This window comes from Vulpes lagopus, chromosome X (assembly GCF_018345385.1).
Source record: "Vulpes lagopus strain Blue_001 chromosome X, ASM1834538v1, whole genome shotgun sequence".
Classification (NCBI taxonomy): Eukaryota; Metazoa; Chordata; class Mammalia; order Carnivora; family Canidae; genus Vulpes; species Vulpes lagopus.
The window spans coordinates 6,754,933-6,775,470 of record NC_054848.1 but is presented as its reverse complement, the minus strand read 5'-3'; the positions used below and the strand labels follow the sequence as shown (position 1 = coordinate 6,775,470).

Genomic DNA, 20,538 nt, shown 5'->3' with positions numbered 1-20,538 from the left:
CACAAACAGATCTCGGTTCAAGCCCTTTACTGGGTATGTAAGTTAGCCTTCCCAATATCGTTACTCACATGCACAACAAAGACAGCTTCGTGTACCTCAGAATGTTGCAATCCTGACAATGCAGAGATCATAACACTAGCCCACTGAATACTGGCTCCTTTCGCTTCAAGTCATTGCTGATGAGGGAAGTAATGGGAAATAAGTCCCGAATGTTATTCTGTTCCCAGTACCAGGAGACGCCTGCCTACTGTAGAGACTAGCTCTGACAGCAATCTGGGCTGTGTGAGACCCATGTGGCCAGAGAGGATTCCTTTGAATTATCCAACAGAGTTTTCCTCATCATAATTGATAGTTCAGGTTAAATGGCAAGCTGAAAGAGCTTGGTCAAAACCCCAGGGACAGCAGCAACCTGGTAAAGCACTTGGATCAAGGCCTAGATTCCATTCAGAGTCTTTTCCCAGATGAGCCCATAGGCCCCGGCAAAATCCACCGGTATTTCCAGCCCTCTGTGAAAATAGATGGGCCCAATCTGGCTGCCAAGGCCACGTACACAAGTGGATGCAGAGACTGCGTCTACACAGACTTCTAGCAGGCTGGGATTCTGATGAGCTTGTCAGAATCTCAAGTGAACACTCCAGAGTCATCTGCTTCCTCTACTACAGGTTTCCCCATGCACTGCTCAGGACAGCATCTTGAGTTTTCATTAAATTCTATGGAGCACAGGAAGGAATATAAGTGAGTGCAATTCCCTACTTGCCCCAATGTCAGGGGAGAGAAAAGCCCCTGGAAATAAAAAATCTGATGCTGAGTGATATCCCAGCATTAAAGGGCTACAAGCTCTCAGTGTTCTCCAACTGTGGGCTCAGCTCTGCCCCGGGACTCCTCCTCCCTCACTTCCCTCAGGGCTGGTGTGGAATCCAATGAGATGCTCAAGGGCCCTCCTGTCCCTGCATCAGCAAGGGCTCAGGTCCTGACCCCCACCTGCACTGCAACTCAAGTCTCAGCAGCACTAGTAGTAGGTCATGTGTAAGAAACATCTTCCCTCAAGGCAATTTTTTTGTTTCAATCACTGGCAAGAATCTTCCTACCAAAATTTTCTGACATGTCTTTCTCCCATTCCATCCTTACAAAAACCGACTGGAGGGCCTTTGGAGACCTAACCAAACCCAATCACGGGACAGATAAAGTCCCTAAAGGTGGGGGGGGGGGCCCTGGGTGGCTCAGCAGTTCAGTGCCTGCCTTCGGCCCAGGGCATGATCCTGGAGTCCCGGGATCGAGTCCTACATGGGGCTCCCTACATGGAGCCTGCTTCTCCCTCTGCCTGTGTCTCTGTCACTCTGTATCTCTCATGAATAAATAAAATCTTTTTTAAAAAATATAAATAGGGATCCCTGGGTGGCGCAGCGGTTTAGCGCCTGCCTTTGGCCCAGGGCGTGATCCTGGAGATCCGGGATCGAATCCCACGTCGGGCTTCCCTGCATGGAGCCTGCTTCTCCCTCTGCCTGTGTCTCTGCCTCTCTCTCTCTCTCTGTGACTATCGTAAATAAATAAAAATTTAAAAATATATATATATAAATAAATAAAGGTGAGTGGGAAGAAACATTCTGTCACACTGAATCAGATGAAATTGCCAACGTTCAGCCCTTTTTAAGCTACAAAAGTAACAATTTCATATGGTTTAACCTAGCTTCTATCCTAACTTTCTAAAAGGCTCAAAATCACTACCCATATGCTCTGAAAAACAGTTATAAGCTACTGCTGCAGCTAGGTGCGACCTCGAGGTACAAAGTCCATGGGCTTCTAATCCTCTGAGGTCACTAAGAGAGACCAGTTGCTGGGCCATAAGTCACCTCGATAGATTCCCAAAGACTGAAATCTTATATAATGTACTTTCTGACCACAATGGAATTAAATTCGAAATCAACATGACATGTTGAAAAAGTCCCAATAACCCATGAGCCAAACTATGGAAAGAGCCCAGATGTCCATTAACAGATGAACTGATAAAGAAGATGTGATATATATAGATATATAGATACACACACACACACACACACACACACACACACACACAAAATGGAATACTACTCAGCCATCAAAAAATTAAAATCTTGGGGTGCCTGGATGGCTCAGTAGTTGAGAGTCTGCCTTCGGCTCAGGCAATGATTCTGGGGTCCTGGGATCGAGTCCCACATGGGGCTCCTCACAGGGAGCCTGCTTCTCCCTCTGCCTATGTCTCTGCCTCTCTCTGTGTGTCTCTCATGAATAAGTAAAATATTTTTTTTAAATTGAAATATTGCCATTTGCAATGACATGGATGAAACTAGAGGGAAATGCTAAGGGAAATAAGTCAATCAGAGAAAGACAATTATCATATGATCCCACTCATATCTAGAATTTAAGAAACAAAACAGAGGATCATAGAGGAAGAGAGGGAAAAATAAAATGACAGAATTAAAGAGGGAGATAAACCATAAGAGAGTCCAAAAAACTGAGGTTGGCTGGAGGGGGGCGGTGGGGGGACGGGGTAACTGGGTGATGACGGGCACTAAGGAGGGCACGTAATGGAATGAGCCCTGGGTGTGATATGAGACTGATGAATCACTGACCTCTACCTCTGAAACTAATAATACATCATATACTAGTTAACTGACTTTAAATTTATAATACGTATTTTTTAAAAGTAAAAAAAAAAAATTACTTAAAAGAACCCATGGGTCAAAAAAGAAACTGCAAAGTACATGAGAAACCATTTTGAATTGGCTGAAAAAATACTAACATTTGTGGCATGTAGTTAAAACGGCACGTAATGAAGAAGTCATGCCTTTAGAGGTTATGTGGCAAAGTAAGAAAGCTCAGAAACCATTGATCTAAGTTTCTACTAGATCTACTTTCTACTTACTAAGTTTCTAGTTTAGACCAGCTAGAAAAGGAAGAAGAGGGTAAAACCAAACTAAGAAGGAAGAAAATAATAAAGAGGAGAAATTGATCAAATAAAAACAGACAACAGGAGAAGGGAAAAAAAAACCCAAAGCCAATTGACTGTAATAGATAAATACAATCAATAAAAGTCTAGCTACGCTGATTAAGAAAAAAATAAGATGGGAATTATTAATAGCAGGAATGAAAGGACACCACCTCAGAGTGTCTGGATATTTTTTTTTAAATGGTAAGGGAATTCTACAAACAACTTTATAACCTGACAACTTGGAACAGCAGTCGGCAAGTTCCCTGCTGGCCAAATCAAGCCTCTTACCTGTGTTTACACTTTTATCAGAACAAGCCACACACATTGGTTTATGTATTGTCTCTGGCTGCTTTTGGACTATAAAGACAGGGTTGGGTAGTTGCAACTGAGACCATATGGTCCACAAAGCCTAAAGTATTTACTATCTAACTCTTGATAAAAAGAAAAATTTTACTGACTTTTGGAGGAGATGAAACAAATTCTTTGAAACACACAAATAACAAAATTGATTCAAGAAGAAACAAAACATCTGAAAAGCATATCTACTAAAGATACTGAATTTATAGTTACAAACATTCCCACAAGGAGCTCAAGGTCCAGATAGCTTTTCTGGTGAATTCTCTCAAGTTCTATCAAATACCAATCCCACACAAACTCTTTCTGAAAAGAGAGGAGAAGGGAACACTTCCCAATTCATTCTGTGAGGCCTGATAACCAAAATCAGAGAAAGACAGCATGAGAAAAGAAACTCTGGAGATAAGAAACCAGCCTCTAAAAATTAGCACCGAGCTGACCACTGCATTCTGACGGACAGTTTAAACAAAAACCAGAGACTAAATCAATCTAGTCGATATCAATATTTGAAGAACAAGAGATAAGACGACCTGGAAACAGCATACCATTATACCCGGGGCCTGACCTTGCCTCTTAAATTCCTGTTCCAGAGGGGATGCCCCACCTCCGTCCTCCCCACAGCTTGTAAGGCGATTTCACCCTCAACAGCAGGGGCAGTAAGAAAGGACGATGGCCCCTCGGCCTTAACTCCGTCTGCCTTGCAACACAGAATAAAGCTCTGCCCGCATCTTTAATGTTCAAAATGGTGTCACCAGAGCCAAATACCTGGCAATGTGGCACTCACGTCACAGTAAGTCTCTCCATGTTCCAACTAGACTTAGGTTGCTGTAACACAAAACCAAGCAGTGGCACCTTCATACCTTCTTCGCAAACTCACTGGCACCCAGCACCATCACGGCCGTGTGCACCTGTGGGGGCTGTTAAGTGGGACCACTCTGTTGTGAGGGGACAGGCTCAAGCGGTGACTGAGTGTGTCCGGAAGAGAACACTTTGCTTTCTGAGACTGGACCCGGTTCCTTCAATACCTGAGCATCTGCTGAGCACTCACAAAACGGGGGCTCACATCCAGCAGCCTCTACAACTAAGAGGGGCTCCCTCTGACAACATCAGCATGCACCCAGCTCACTGGGCCGGCCGTCTGGCTCACACAGAGTCCCTCCACGGTCAGTGGATTGCTCCAGAAAGGACTCTACAAGGAGACAGGTGCTCGACACGGGGGGTGGCTCCTGAATCCTTCCACGCGGGATCAACGAAACCGCCGTGCGGCCTTCCCGAGGATCACCCCTGACGAGCACCGTTCGCGGCAGAGATCTCGGGGTGGAGCCCTTTTCCGGACTGACTAGGACATGGGGTGGTTTCGTGTGGCTACCTGAAACGTGCGTGTTTATGTCCTCCCTGCCCCACGAACGTAAGGTCCGGAGGGCAGGGGCCCTTGCTTTCGCGGGCTCCACGGTCCCACGATCAATGCGCGTGTGGGGAGACACGGGGAGGCCCTGGCGCCCGACTCAAGCCGAGCGTCCGCAGGCGGCCTAGCGGAGAGGCGGCAACTCACAGCTGGCGTGGGAGCGGCTGTCGTCCTCGCACATCTTGTGCAGCTGCTGGTACTCCTCCTGAGCCAGCTCGAACCGCTGCTGCTTGACCTGGTAGATCTCCTTCTTGGCGTTGAGGGCCTCCTGGGCCACAACCAGGTACTCCTTGAGCATCCGCTCCTGCTCGCGCCGCCACTGCTCCCTGGGGTCCTCGAGCTGGGTAAGCTCTGAAAGTGAAAGGCCAAGAAGGTAAGCGCCTTAACGGTAACGTCTTCAGGGTGACCGGCCGTTGGGCAGGTCGTGCCCCGAAAATCAGTGAATTGCTGGGACGCGCGGGCCGGAAGCATCTACGGAACGAAGCTTCCCCACGCGTGGAACACCTTTTGTTCACGTGTCCACGCTGAGGTGAGAAGAACACTATGGATATGCAGTGGTGGGCTGGGGGTGGGAGGGGTGAAGACGGTACCACACAATTTTTTACTGTGAATAAACACTGGCGGAGATGAAACCGGAAGGCTCATCACAGGCAAACCTTTTGAAGATTTTATGTAAGAGAGAAAGAGAGAGAGAGAGAGAGCGCACATGCAGGGGGAACGGCAGAGGCAGAGGGCGAAGCCAGCCCCCACTGAGCGGAGAGCCCGACGTGGGGCTCGATCCCAGGACCCAGGGTCACGACCTGAGCTGAAGGCAGACGCTTCACCCACTGAGCCCACAGGCGCCCCTTGTCACAGTCAAGCTAACAGCTACCTCCAACCTTCTCGCTGGCTTCTTTGGCCCCGGACGCCCCTCTGATGCAGCTTGCTCCCCTTCCCCTTGCCTCGGCCCCGGAGCTGCAGCCCTTCTGAGTTCTCTGCCGGCTTCCTCATCTCCTGCCACCTATACATTCCCTCCTTTTCCATTCTGGCTTTCTCACTCTACGAGGGAGGCTCATGCCTCCCTCTGGCTCCAGCCTCTCTCCTGGGCTCCCACTTTTCTTCCAACTGCCTCCTAGACGCATCTCTACCTGGACAGGCCCAGAGAAATTTTGAGTCAGTCGTCCAAAGCAGATCTCATTCTACACAGCGCCCTTTTACTACCAGAACCGGAACCAGAACAGTGACCCTGCAATCACCCGCTTCTCCTCCTGCCTCCCCTGTAGAAGTGAGCAGCAGCACCTGGATCTATCCACTTGGCCACCCTGGGACTCATCCTCAGACAAAGCTTGCTCGTCTCCCTCACCCAGAATCATCCACTGGTCATCAAGAACTGGGGATTCCTGCCCCTAGAATTAATAATGACTGGCGACATACCCTTCATTCCCTCTCCCCTAAGTTCGCTCAGATCCCCATGACTCCCCTCCAAAACCACGCAGGCTTCCTGTCTCATCCCAGCAAAGGCCACGCTCAGTGCACTCACCAGAGACGCCTTCCTAACTCTGCTTGCAACTCTTTAGCACATGAGTATCTTTTATAGCAGTATCCTCCCTGTGATCAGGAGTCCCGAAACTCACTCACCAGCTCCGTTTCTGGTTTCTGTCCTTTCCCCCCACAGACACCCTACACAGGATCAATTTTTCCCAAGCGCCACTACTTCTGTCATTTTCCACCCACCAGGAAACCCGACCATCTTCCAAGTCCCTCTGTGAAAGCCCCGCCTTTCTGAAGCCTCCTCTGCCCCCTACCCCAAGCACACCCACCTCTCTGCAATGGGCAAGACTGCAGTTCTTACCACTGGGCACGCAAGTGCTGCCACGCTTCTGTCCCCATCCCCCCCACTCCGCCCCCACCAAACTCCAGGCTCCTCAAAGGCAGGCACACGGCCTCAGCCAGCGTTCTATCCTCAGGACCTTCCATTCACCCGAAAGCCAGAAGGCCATCGCTAACTGGCGACTGCAGGCTCATTGATGAGGACGGAGGGGGCCGTGTGCTCCACAGGCAGAAGACCAAGGTCCTGAAAGTTGATCCGAGCTCTGAGGATACAGACTGAGCAAACGGGGCAAGTCACCCAGACTCGGAAAAGGCTAGCCTCCTTCACTGCAGCAGATCTCCTAACGGAGATTTCAACACAAGTGTTGTTGCCTCAACAAAGTAAAAAACACAAAGCCGTGTCCCTGTTCCCAACTCAGAGACCCCAGGCGATGGTGGCTGTTTTACCAATGACATATTGGTAAACACATGCAGGCTGCTGGCAGCCAAAACAAAATAAGAGCGAGCTCCGACAGGAGAAGTGCTGGCAACATTCCCCCAACCCAAATTTTAAGTAAATATCCAATTCTCTGTATGTTACCTACCTAGAATTGAAATAAAAATTTGAAAAAATAAAAGTAAATAAAGCGTGCAAGGTAATTCTTTTAAAATGTGCCTGAGGAGCTCCCCTCTATTTGCTAGATGGGATGCCACCTAATTTCCAAACTGTTTAATAAAACCAATTACATCTTAATAAATAAGTTAATTAATTTAATTAAGTGTGCTTGGCCAGCACTGTAACAACAGCCAAAAGGTGGAATTTCAACCTTAATTCCAGCAACTGATGAATGAATAAATAAAACACGGTGTCTCTGTGCAATGGAAGGTCATCCCGCCATAACAGGAATGAGGTGCTGCTTCATGCCACAATACGGATGAACCTCACACACGTCATACTGAGTGAAAGGAATCGGATACAACAGGCCACGTAGGGTACAATTCCGTCTATATGAAATGTCCAGGAGAGGCAATCCAGAGACAGAAAGGACGTTTCATGGTGGCCAGGGGCTGGGAGCCTGGAGGAGGAATGGGGAGTGACCGCTAATGGGCTCCAGGTTTGACTGCGGGGTGAAGAAATGTTCTGGAACTAGACAGAGGTGGTGGCTTGTACAACACAGAACGCACCAAATACCACTGACCTCTGCACTTTAAAATGGTTAATTTCATGTTCTGTGGATTTCATCTCAAAATGATTGGAAAAAGTAAATGTTATGTCATGTTTACTTTACCAAAGACACACACACGCCTGCTAGGATGTCTCAAGGAAGTTCTCCCTTGAAACCACCTTTCGCCAACATCCCCTACCCCCCAACAACGCCACCCCAGGCCCCTACTGGAAAGCCCCTCCAGGCCCCAAAAACTCACACCAGGAAATAAGAAACCAAATAAAACAACAAAAATCAGGGTCCTGGGCTAGCCCAAAGTTCACATTTGTGGGGCCTAGGGTGGGGCAGACTCACAGCTGTAAGGCGCTGGAGTCGCTGCTGTCTATGCAGCACAGAGCCCACCGCAGCCCGCAGGCACTGGCTGCACTCTGTACAGTGCCCCTGAGGCTCTTGGGAGCCTCGAAGGTGGTCAACCCAGGGACCCTCTGGTCCCTCACACCCCACCAACAATCTGCACATTTCCAATTTAGTACCTGACTCCTCAGGTTCTGTGCCTTTAAAGAGTTTTAAAGCTGTGCTATGAAAAAAATAAAAATAAAAAATAAAGCTGTGCTATGAAGACTTGGGTTCTTGGGAGCAAGTTTTCTGGAATGCAGTGTTTGGTCCCCATGTACAAATTATGCAACAATAATCACCTTTCTTATTCCCGAAAGAAAAAAAAAGTTGGGTTCTCTGATGTCTTCATCACCCACAGCGCTGAGTCATCCCACTTATACTCACAGTGGCTGGAAGAAAGTCCTTGGTGATTACTCAGGTTTTGGGTTCATGGCCACATCTAGTGTCATGTAGAATCCTTGAGGGTAGACACTGGGTCTCACTTCCTTGAGTTCCCAGAGCCCCGAGTGACTAGCACAGAGAGGTGCTCTAGAACACTCCCTGTGACAGTGAACAAGTGAGCAAGGAGCACCCACGGTTCCCACAGAAGGGGGTATGGAGGGATGAGGAAGCTGGGTTTACAAGGGGCGAGCCAGAACGGGTCCAGGACCTCAGTGGCAGGCAGATTTTCCAGAAAGGTTGTGTAAGGCAGATGCCTCTGCCGTTCAGTAATACCACCTGGGCTCAGGGAAGCCCTGGTGCACAGGTGCCCAGGCCCAGACTGCAGCAACCCTCACTGTGGGAGTGGCCCTCACCTGCAGGGGCAGCTTCACCTGTGGGAGTAGGCCCCCAACTGTGGGAGCGGCCCTCACCTGTGGGAGCATCCTCACCTACAGAAGCAGGCCCCCAACTGTGGTAGCAACCCTCACCTGCAGGAGGATCCTCACCTGTGGGAGCGGGCCCCCATCTGTGGGAGTGGGCCCCCAACTGTGGGAGTGGGCTCCCAACTGTGGGAGTAGCCCTCACCTGTGGGAGCATCTTCACCCGCGGGAGCAGCCCCCACCTGCAGGAGCAGTCCCCACCTGCAGGAGCAGTCCCCACCTGCGGGAGCAGCCCCACCTGCAGGATTAGTCCCCACCTGCGGGAGCATCGTCACCTGTGGGAGCAGCCCCTCAGGTGTGGGAGCAGCCCCTCACCTGTGGGAGCAGCCCCACCTGCGGGAGCAGTCCCCACCTGTGGGAGCAGCCCCACCTGCAGGAGCAGCCCCACCTGCAGGATTAGTCCCCACCTGCAGGAACATCGTCACCTGTGGGAGCAGCCCCTCACCCGCGGGAGCAGCCCCTCACCCGCGGGAGCAGCCCCACCTGCGGGAGCAGCCTCACCAGCCGCGGGGAAGGCAAGGTGGGACAGCAAGACCTCTGGAACACGCCCAGTCCTGGGGCACCAGGTGGGCCGGGGCTCCTGGGAGGGCCGTCCCAGCTGCAGCCTCACCACGCACCGCGCTCTGCAGGGGGTGGTGGGGTTCCCCGAAGCCCTCCGCCACTCACACCCCGGGCTCGGCAGGAGCTGGCGGCAGGCGCGAGGCCCCCTGCGCTGCCAGCAACTCCGCCGCCCCAGGCCGAGAACGGCAGCCTCGCCGTCCAGGTTACGAACCGATTCGAGGCTGGCCAGGAAGTGCCCGGTAGAGACGCCAGCCCGGGGGCGGGGGCCGCACTGAGGGGGCGACGGGCGGAGCGAGGCGAGGGCACCGATCACCCACCAATCACCCACCGGCGATCACCCACCAATCACCCACCGGCGATCACCCACCGCCTCGGGCCCTCCCCGCCTCCCCCGCACTTAATCACGAGGACGGAACACACGCTGAGGGGGGCCGCGCTTCGTGTCCCCAGGAGCGCAAGGTAATGCCCCACAGAGACACCGGGGAGCCAGGACGCCTTCAGAGGAGTGGGTCCCCGCTGGGGCAGCGGGAGTGGCGTGGAGCACCCGGAGCAGAGCCATGAGCCGGGTGCGAGGGTCGGCAGCACCCTGGGCCCACTCACTAGGTACCAGGAGCACCCTTCCGCCCGTGACAACGAAGATGCCTCTGGACACTGCCCACTGGTCCCAGGAAGCAAAACCAGCCCTGGTCGAGAGGCGCTCGCGGCTCTAACCCATGCCTTGGCCTGCTCAAGCACGCGCTGTCATTTTAGCCGTAGTCTTTACACAGTTTTCTCCCTTCACAAAGCTCAGAAAGGTTTGGTATATGGAAGTTAAAATTAAGCGTGTAAGACAAAATGAAGTTAAGGTCATCGCTTGGGCGTTTATTGTTTCAAGAACCCGTAAGCTCCACTTTGCAATAAACAACCTTCTCACTATGAAAGATATTTCTATTTCCAGACTGCCTGGGAAATTTATTCCTTTTATTAGACATTAAAACCCTCTGTTAGGGGCAGCCCGGGACGCTCAGCGGTTTAGCGCCGCCTTCAGCCCAGGGTGTGATCCTGGAGACCCGGGATCGAGTCCCACGTCGGGCTCCCTGCATGGAACCTGCTTCTCCCTCTGCCTGTGTCTCTGCCTCTGTGTGTGTGTGTGTGTGTGTGTGTGTCTCATGAATAAATAAAATTTTTTAAAAATATAAAAAATGAAAAATAAAATAAAACCCTCCATCAAACATATTCCATGCAGTCCTGAGCAACACACAAGCAAGGGAGCTACCCAACTGCCTCATGTTTTGAAGAACTCAGCAAACTAAAACTTCAGGTGACATTTATGAAATCCAGCTTACCACCGCAGTGGGTGGTAACGATTGTTTCAGCTCTACAAAATGAGTTCTTGGCATCTTTGAGATCAACATGAAAAGTCATTCACGTATAATAACTCAAATGTGGCAGTCTACTTACTATTTATGTGGTCCATGTAATAAATTCCAATTTGTTTATCGTATACAGTCTCCCATCCTAAAGGAAGTTCATCCCCAACGCAATCGGCAAAAGTCAACGGCTTTGTTATCCTGCAAAATAAAATGATGAAAGCAAATTTGAAAGGTCAATTTCATTAAGTTTGCTGAATCAACTCTAGAATTAGATATTATCTCATCTAACCGACTGCTTTTGCTCCAACTATTTAGTCGGGAAATGAATTCACCGGCTTTGCCTAAATACTAATCAGCAACAATATCAGTACACTTGCAGTTAAAAGTGTTCCTATCTCAACATGCAACTTTAAAGAGCGAAAATAGATATGGACAGTTACAAAACAGGTAAAATGAGCATTTTCTTCCAAGCAGTATGTTTAATGAGGTGATGACACTGGAACCTCCACGATAGAACACCTATATTTTGGTCTCATTCCCTTACAAATGCCCCCCACCTCAGCTGTCACCATACATCACAGCTGAAATCTACCTAAAAGGTATCGGTAGGTTTCACCTACCAGAGGTCATTGGTTAAGGAGGTAAACGTTAACCACCGACCAAATGCAAAAAGCCCAACAGGCCTGGTAAGAATACAAGGACATACCTACTGAACACTGGCCGTGTTCCTTATACTGTAACAGTCAGAAATTTGCAAAGGGTCCTTTTTGTTTTCTGGAGAAAAACAAAAGCACACTGTCTACACATCTCTCTCCTTGAAGTAAATGTGACTAAGGAAACCTTGGCTTGACATAGACAGATAAAGGGTTTCCAGATGGCTTTCTTTAGGGAGAACCTCCCCCTCCCCCATATCCCATGATCACACTGATTGACAAGACAGCTGTTGTATAAAATAGGCCACACCTTATAATTGTCTGAGTCTGGGCAGCTATCTCCTAGGCTGTCTCTATAAATGCACACTGACTGGTATGCATGGGAATCCGATAACCTCAATTTCACTAACTCAATCCTCCCACATCTTCTGTTCAGGTCCCTGGCCCCAGGAAAGCGAGATACCACAACCACGGCCAAACCTCACATGACCAGTATGAATTCTGAACATGTTATTTCCCCAAACTGGTTAGACAACAGGCTCTGTCTCTCCCAGAAACATTTAGAAACCGATAAACACCATCAGAATGGCACATACTATAATTCGTCTTCGTTTCACACATACATTTTTAAGACGTCAGAGTCAATATCAAAACAGAAATATACAGAAGGTAAACTGGACCGCAGACAGCCCGCCATATACAACGCACTCGAAAATGCACAGCATCTCAGGATGAGCCTACTGCATGCGTCTGTCCCATTCCACAACGCCAATGTCTGTGGCACGATTCCTTTGCAGGCCACGAGTGGCGTGATGGTGGTGTGTTCCAAGTCAAGCAAGTAACAGTAGGGCGACATGCATGATTCAAGTCCCGAATGGGACCAAACCACAATAAAAACAATGCTACTTTAAGATATGTGGAGTCCTGGGCACATCTCTGCCATTTCAGGGTCACACATAAGCTTAAGAGAAAAATGCCCAAGCACAGGTACATTCTGAGCACGTTCACATCTATGATCTCATTTTATCAACAGATAGAGGTGGGAAACCTAACCTTACAGCACTACTAAGCCCACATCACTTCTTAATTGAGAACTGTTATAAAACCATTTTAATACTGATGTAGTGAAATGCCGGGACACCTGCACCCCAATGTTCATAGCAGCAATGTCCCCAATAGCCAAACTGTGGAAGGAGCCTCGGTGTCCTTCGACAGATGAATGGATAAAGATGTGGTCTCTATATACAATGGAATATGACTCAGCCATCAGGATGAATGCCCACCATTTGCTTCAACGTGGATGGAACTGGAGGGGATTATGCTGAGTGAAATAAGTCAATTGAAGAAGGACAATCATAGATTAGCTCCTTGAGAACAATTATCCCATTTCAATTGCCTTTGACCCCTAGTATCTGAGCTAGGAATAAAGAACTTGCATTTTTACCAACAGTTTGCTAAGGGGATTAATACAACGCACCCAAGCACTCTCCTACTATTGACAGCTACATTATTTCCTAACTTCTGTTACTATATTCATAAGCACTGCTTTGGAAAACACTGCAGCCATTTCTCAAAAACAGTTAAATACTGAGTTTCCATATGACCCAGCAATTCTACATCTAGGTGTATACCCAAGAGAAACAAAAACGAATGTCCACACAAATCAATGTCCATACTGGCATTACTCACCTTAGCCAAACGGTGGAAACAACTAAGGATTATCAACTGACGAATGATAAATAGAACATGGTCTACCGATTCAATGGCATATTATACAACCATTAAAAAAAAGAACGGAGTACAACACATGCTACAATGTGGATGGACCTTGAAGTCACTGTGCTGGGTAAGAGAAGCCAGACACAGGCCATGTGTTGTATGGATCCCTCTGTAAGAAATGTCCAGAACAGGCAAATCCATGGAGACAGAACACAGATCAGTGGTTGCCAGGAGCTGGGGGAGAGGACACGGGAGTGACTACTAATAGGTACGGGGCTTCTGTTGGGAGTAATAAAAATGTTGTGAAATGAGACAGTGGTGATGGCTGCCCAACATGAATATATGGAAATCTCATGAACTGTACCCTTTAAGTGGTGAGTTTTGTGCTATATGTGATTTACATCCCAATTTTTAAAACTATGATGAAAGGAACATCTATGTGTACTATAAAGCTCATAATCTGTATTTATAATTCTTTTCCTCGAAAAGGTCCAAGAAGTAAATTTTCAAGGCTGAAGAATATGGAGTTCTTTTCTCTATATCTCAAATTCAATGTAGAACATTCACAGTAAAGTATTAAGAATAGGAAATAAAATCATCTAAAACCCAGAAGCCCAGGATTCATGTTTTCGTTTATTTTCCTCTCTTCTTTGTCCTGCAGCTCATTTTTCCACCGCTAATATCATACCACAATGTCATACACTGATTTGCTTATTTCCTCATGGCCTTACCTCCTTGTCAGTACCACTGTCTGTCATGCTAGAATCTTCCAACATTTGCAGTAAAGCATAATTCATTTACCAGGCACCTCCAGTCATCTCTTTAGGTGAATAATTTTCTGCTCTTTAACCGTGAATAACGAAATGAGCCTCCTGGAAGCACCTGATATGAACTGCCGAGGTGTGTTACCCTCAGCACACTCCTACTGGCGAAGTAAGAGATGGCCTTTTTCATTACCCTCTGGGGATATCTTCATTGCACTTGCTCAAGCACTCAGAGGAAACCCGTGTGGCACAATCATGTTTTACTTTCAAGGAACAAGTTGGTAGGGAGTACAGTGTTAAGTTTAAGAGTGTTTTCAGAACACAGGGGAGATGGGGAAACAGGGTAAGCAACCAACTGAGAAGCAGGGTACCCACCGTCCCCAGGCTTCAAAGCGAGCTCTGACATTGGCCAGCTCTCACCAGTCCATTCACCCCATCCCCCTATCTGAGCAACACTGGCCCAGAAAGGTGCCCTCGACCCCCTACCCAGAGAGATTCCCACTGCAGATCCTCCCATTAACGAATGGCTCTTCTTGGCCTCAGCAAAGGAAATGAATATATTTTGCTGGCCAATCTTGCCGGACTCGGTCCACCAGAAGAGAGAGAACGATGGATGGCACAGATGCTGGCTTCACTGTGTTCCCTTTTGCCTGTCACATCCTGCAGGGCTCTTTAAGAAGTGGCACTAAGCCATCTCAGTCATCTCAGTCAAAGCCAGTTCCAAGAGAGCCCCTTCATTGCCATGAAACCCTGGATAAGTCCTTTGGTTTCTCTCTGGGCCTCAGTTTCCCAATCTTCAAAATGGGGATGATCAAACAAACCTGCCAGGGTCACGCTGGCCAGATGCAGCCTCTCCCGTGACAGCCTGGAGACCAGCTCCATCCACTCCCCTTCCTGCCTCCCTCTCAGCTCTCCAGCAGCCTCCCTTCAGACTGTATTTGTTTCCTTTTGCCGCTGTAACAAATTGTGACAAACCTGGTGGCTTTAAACAACACAAATGTTGTTGTGGAGATCAGAAGTGCAGCTCGGGGGCAGCCTGGATGGCTCAGTGGTTTAGCGCCTGCCTTTGGCCCAGGGTGTGATCCTGGAGACCTGGGATCGAGTTCCACATCGGGCTCCCTGCTGCTTCTCCCTCTGCCTGTGTGTCTGCCTCTCTCTCTGTGTGTGTCTCTCATGAATAAATAAATAAAATCTTTAGGAAAAAAAAAGTGCAGCTCAGTTTCACAGAACTCAAACCAAAGTGCCAGTCAGGCTGCATCCCTTCTGGAGGCTCTAGGGAGGAAATGTGTTCTCTTGACTTTTCAACCTCCCCCGTCTTCAAACTCAGCCACAGCCAGCCGAGTCTTTCTCAGGATGCCATCTCTCTGGTTTTCCTTCTTCGACTTACAGAGACCCTTGTGATGACACTGGGCCCACCCAGATATTTGGGATAATCTCCCCACTGCAAGATCCCTAACTCAATCACACCTGCAAAGTCTCTTCTTGCCAGGTCAGATAACACAGTCACAGTTTCCAGGGATTAGGACGTGGACATCTTTGGAGGCCATTATTCAGCCAACCACTGCCAGCCACTGGGGAGGGCAGTTGGTAGCAATCCTGTGCCTCAAAGATCAGGCCCTCCTTCCCTGCCATGCTTAGGGGGCTGGAATCTCTGGCAGCAACCACACCAAAATGCAGAGAAGTGGAGGTGGGCAGCAGAGGGTGAAGGCAGAGAGAAAAGTTTAACCACTGATTCTTCACACATTTTCCTTATCAAAAGGAGACCAGGATGATCCTACGCACTTGTACTATACTTTCCAGTCTCCTGGAACAAGATAATCGTTCTATTTCGAATTCATGCTTGTTTTTAATATGTTATTCAGAGGAGATACTGTTTGTTTCTATTTCAGTTCCAAACCAATCCTCAAGAAATTATAATGACTTCCCTTCACCTTTTCTGACATACCTGGCTCACAATAAGTTTTCCAGCCTGCTGGAACAGGGACAAGGAGCAGCAATGATGCTGTCATTTCCACCAATCCCCTGCTTCGTTTTCCTCGTAGGCACATAGAAAGACCACATGTCCTAGCCTCCTGTGCAGCTAGTTAAAGCCATGTGACTGGGCTCTAGCCAATGGGCTGTGGGCACAGGTAACGTACACACCTTCCAGGCTTGTCCTGTAATCTTCCTGCCAGACCCTGCATGCCTTCTCTCTTCCTTTGCCCGTCAGCCAAAAATAGACAACCCAGTAGAAGATGGCCACTATGGTGTGAATGTTTGTGTCCCCCCGAAAATGCATGTGGAATTCCTAATGTACCACATATGATGGTATTTGGAGGCGGGGCCTTTGGAAAGTGCTTATGTGATGAGGGTGGAGCTCTCAGGAATTGGTGCCTTCTAAAAAAGACCCCAGAGAGCTCCTTAAAACTCTTCCACCATGTGAGGACACAGCGAGAAGGCACTGGCTCTGAACCAGAAAGAAGGCTCTCACCAGAACCTGACCAAGCTGGAGCCTTCATCTTAGATTTCCAGCCCCCAGATCTGTGACAAATACATTTCTGCTGTTTGCAAGCAACCCACCCTGTGATATTTTATTACAGCAGTGTGAACAAACTAAGACAACAAGACAAAGCCTGAAAAGTTGAGAGAGCCATACCATGGAAGAAGCCTGGGTCCCTGGATGACTGTGTGGATCAGAGGGTCCAGGAAGCCCCTTCCTACCCCCATGACCCCTACTGAACTGACACAAGCAAGAAACTTATATTCTTTTTTTTTTAATATATAGATTTTATTTATTTATTTATTTATTTATTTATTTGAGAGAGAGTAAGCAAGAGTGAGAGAGCATGAGCTGGGGGAAGGGCAGAGGGAGAGGTCGACTCCTCGTTGAGCAGGGAGCCTGCTGTGGGGCTCGATCCGGCATTCCAGGACCATGACCTGAGCTGAAAGCAGATGCTTAACCAACTGAGCCACCTAGATACCCCAAAACTTCTATTCTGTTAAGCAACTGAGATTTTGAGCTGTTAGAGCAGTTAGTTGGCTAACACATTTGGAGATCTGGACATAGGACAATCAGAATCAGTGAAAAGTCTTCATGTTTAATCTCACTTGGTCATATGAGTGATTTAAGCCATGTTAGCCAAGCACAGGCATTATTTGGAGAGGACTGAATAGTCTGTCCTTCCCCCACCACGGAGTCTTGAGGGAAAAGGGGTAAAAAGGACCACGTGCCCGTATTTCTGTTATCAACAGTGCTGTCAGCTTGGACACACGGCCACCTCTCCTACTGGTCTGTGAGCTCTTGAAAGAAAGGATGCTGTTTCTCAAATTCTGGCTTCTTTGTAAGCCAGAGCCCTCACACCCAACAGGCCTTCATTAGAAGGTTTGATAAACTGATGGGGACAGTTCAGAAACTGGTACCATAGAAAAACCAAAATGGAACCAATCAGCAGTCAAGAAACAATTGTAAGAGGACAGACAGGAGGGAGAAAAGGGCACTGAGAATTTGAGCTCACAAGGCCTCCGTTACACGAACAGTGGGGCTCAGGAGGCCAAGGCACTGTGGGGTCGTTCCTTCCTCGGACAGCTCTCTTCCTAGAAACGTCCTTAGAAGGAAGAGAGGCAGTTCAGCAGGCCACACAGCTTGAAGAAATGTCCCTGAAGACCTCCCATATCCTTCTACTCTGATTCTCTACTGACCAAGCCAACGCCTCACCTATCCCGTGGTTTCCTGAGTGTAGGCCTGTCTGCCAGGAAGGGGGAGTCCAGAGCAGGCAGGGGCAAGATCTCGGCAAGATATCCTTTCCTTCGGCAAGGAATACACTGTCTGAAGGCGAGCCAGTCTAGGCGGTATTTCAGAAGGCCAGCAAACTTCCCAGAGGCTCTCCCTCCTCAGCGATCCTACAGGTTCTCCAGTGGTTCAGACACTGGTGAACGAAAGTCACAACACCTGAAAAAGCCCATGAGCTGGTGAGTGGATAAGCATAAGGTCCCTCAGTATTTATTTCATTCAATCATAGTGACCATGGACACAGACTGCAATAACTTTTTAAAACTTGCTAAGAGAAAATCTCCACCTGAGGAAACTATACACTAAGCACTTGTTAGCGAGGCTGATCTGGGCAAATGTCTGTCTCACGGGGCCTTGGTTTTCTCATCTTTACAATGGGGTGGTGAGGCTGCAAGGCTGTGACCAATATCAAGGTTTCTGGAACTTATTACAGACTCGATAAATGTTCCTTTCCCTTCCATGTTAGTTTTTTTCCCTCTAAAAACTGGAAGAATGTCACTATTATTCTGATTTAGCAGCCTAATACTGTACAAGTGGAACGTAGTTGAAAAGCCTGGGATTCAGGTGCTAGAACACAGAGCTGAGCAAACCGACCCCAGGCCAAGATGCACGCTTACCGGCCCCAGGAAACCCCAGCCAGGGGGCGTCCGAGCCCAGCCATGTATGTGAGCGCCTCCCCCAGCACAGTCCTCTGCCGTGAACGTCTCACCGGGCCCATCAAGTGCACAGCCCTGGGATCACTGGAAATGCTCCGTCCACCTCCACGCGTGAGCTCTAATGATACAACTTACAGTGAAATAAACACAAACTTCAGACCAGTTGGTAAAAAAGAATTCTCTAGGGCGGCACAATCCAACAGAAATACAAGAGCCACACACTGCATTCAAAGATCTCTAGCAGCCACACTTCAAAGAGTAAAAAGATTAAACAGGTAAAATTAAGTCTGATAATAGATTGTATTAAACCCTATATATGGAAAAACATCAACTTAACATGTGATGATTGTAAAGATTGCAAACAGATATTTTACATTTTTTCCTACAAAGTCTACGTTTTACTCTCAGAGCCCATCTTGCTTCGGGCTCGCTACAGCAGACGTGAGGAATCACCCATGTGGCTGCGGCTGCGGGGCTGGACAGCACAGCTCGAAGGTCTCCCGCGCTCTATCATCATCTAATTCTACGAGAGGTCACAGCAAAATCCACCCACTGAGCCCGAGACTGCGAGCCCTGAAGAAACATGCGGCCTGCAAAGCCATCTTCCACAAGCCCCTAGATCTTGCAAGAGCTCGAAGGTTTCAAAGACAACACCTCATGCAGAAAACCCTGCTTCCCTCAGGCCTCTCCGCGGTCCACTCACATTCTCGGCAACCCTCGAGAACTGCCTTTCCCAAACTTGGATCTTCTTTCCCTCTGCCATGCTTCCCTCCCACCCCCCTCCTATTCAAACCCCAGCGCCTCCTGTCCAGACCCAGCCCATCCCAGCAGGAGGTGAGCTGCCCTTTCTGCGGCCAGCCTCAGCACCTTCTCTCCCCTCCTGGGACATCTATTAAAACTACCAGCAGAACGTGGTTATTTGCTCATGTCGCATCTCCCCCCAAGCGTGTGTTCCTTCAGGGCAAAAACAGCATCTCCCACCACTGTGACTTGCCCCCATGGCGCACCAGGGAGTGTCCCATAGGTGCCACAGCTGCACACACACGGAGGGAGCCACAGACCTGACCTAATCATTGGAGAATGGTATCTACCCCCACATACACGTCTATGGTAGCTCCTTGAGCTGTTTTTATTTATTTTTTTTAAAGATTTTATTTATTCATGAGAGACACAGAGAGAGAGGCAGAGAGAGAAGCAGGCTCCATGCAGGGATCCCGATGCAGGACTCGATCCTGGGACTACAGGATCATGCCCTAGGCCGAAGACAGGCACTCAACCACTGAGCCACCCAGGTGTCCCTCTAGAGCTGTTTTTAGATGTCTCTGTCTCGACAGAGTATGCTCAAGAGCAGGTGTGCAGAGCTGAGGCTTGAGAGACTGGATCCAAGGGAGTGGGCTGCAGCGTGGCGGATGCATCTCTTCCTCTTGGGGAGGGAGTGACAGGTGCTCGGGATCTGCTTACTGGTGCAATAGGAAATGCGGGCTTGTCAAGTTAGAAATGGCATCCGGGACCCACAGTGCTGACGAGGGGAGCCAGTGCAGACTGAGGGCCCTCACCAGGAGACCCAAAGTCAACTCCAGGTCCTCCCATATTCCACCCCGTGCCCGCACAGACCAGCCCTCAGTGCCCACCCTGCACACAGACCCAAACTGGTCCACCTCCCTGGGCTCCAGACCAGGCTGCTGCTCACCAGGAGAGCCCCAACCACTGCAGTTCTCAGCAGGGAGGGTGGACACATGACGACTTCCAGGAAAGTCTGACTTGTGGAATCTGTCTTTTCCAAAGAGGAACCAGAAAAGCAGGCATTCCAAAATACACCCAGAGACAGGAAGCAGATCTTTGGCTTTGAGGGATGGGAAGAGGAAAAGGCACATGCTGGGGCGGGGGTGACCCTGGGAGACGGGGATATCTGAAAACCAACTCACAGTGACGGCTGCACAGCTGTACACACGTACTAAAAGTCATCACACTACACTGCAGCGAGTGAAGTTTGTGGCATATAAATCACGGCTCAGTAAAAGTGTATTGAAAATCTACACACATGGGCAGCCCCAGTGGCTCAGTGGTTTAGCTCCGCCTTCAGCCCAGGGTGGGATCCTAGAGTCCCAGGATAGAGTCCCACGTCTG

At 49.0% G+C, this 20,538-nt stretch overlaps 1 protein-coding gene across 1 annotated transcript in view; it reads right to left on the bottom strand.

The window, feature by feature from the left end:
• Positions 1-20,538, bottom strand: part of WWC3 (WWC family member 3) — a 118,364-nt gene that overhangs the window by 67,815 nt on the left and 30,011 nt on the right. Inside the window, exons 2-3 of the mRNA XM_041741010.1 lie at positions 10,939-11,048; positions 4,875-5,078 (exon numbers count right to left, since the gene is read on the bottom strand). Coding sequence (XP_041596944.1) covers positions 4,875-5,078; positions 10,939-11,048 — 314 coding nt within the window. The remainder of the gene's footprint in view (positions 1-4,874; positions 5,079-10,938; positions 11,049-20,538) is intronic.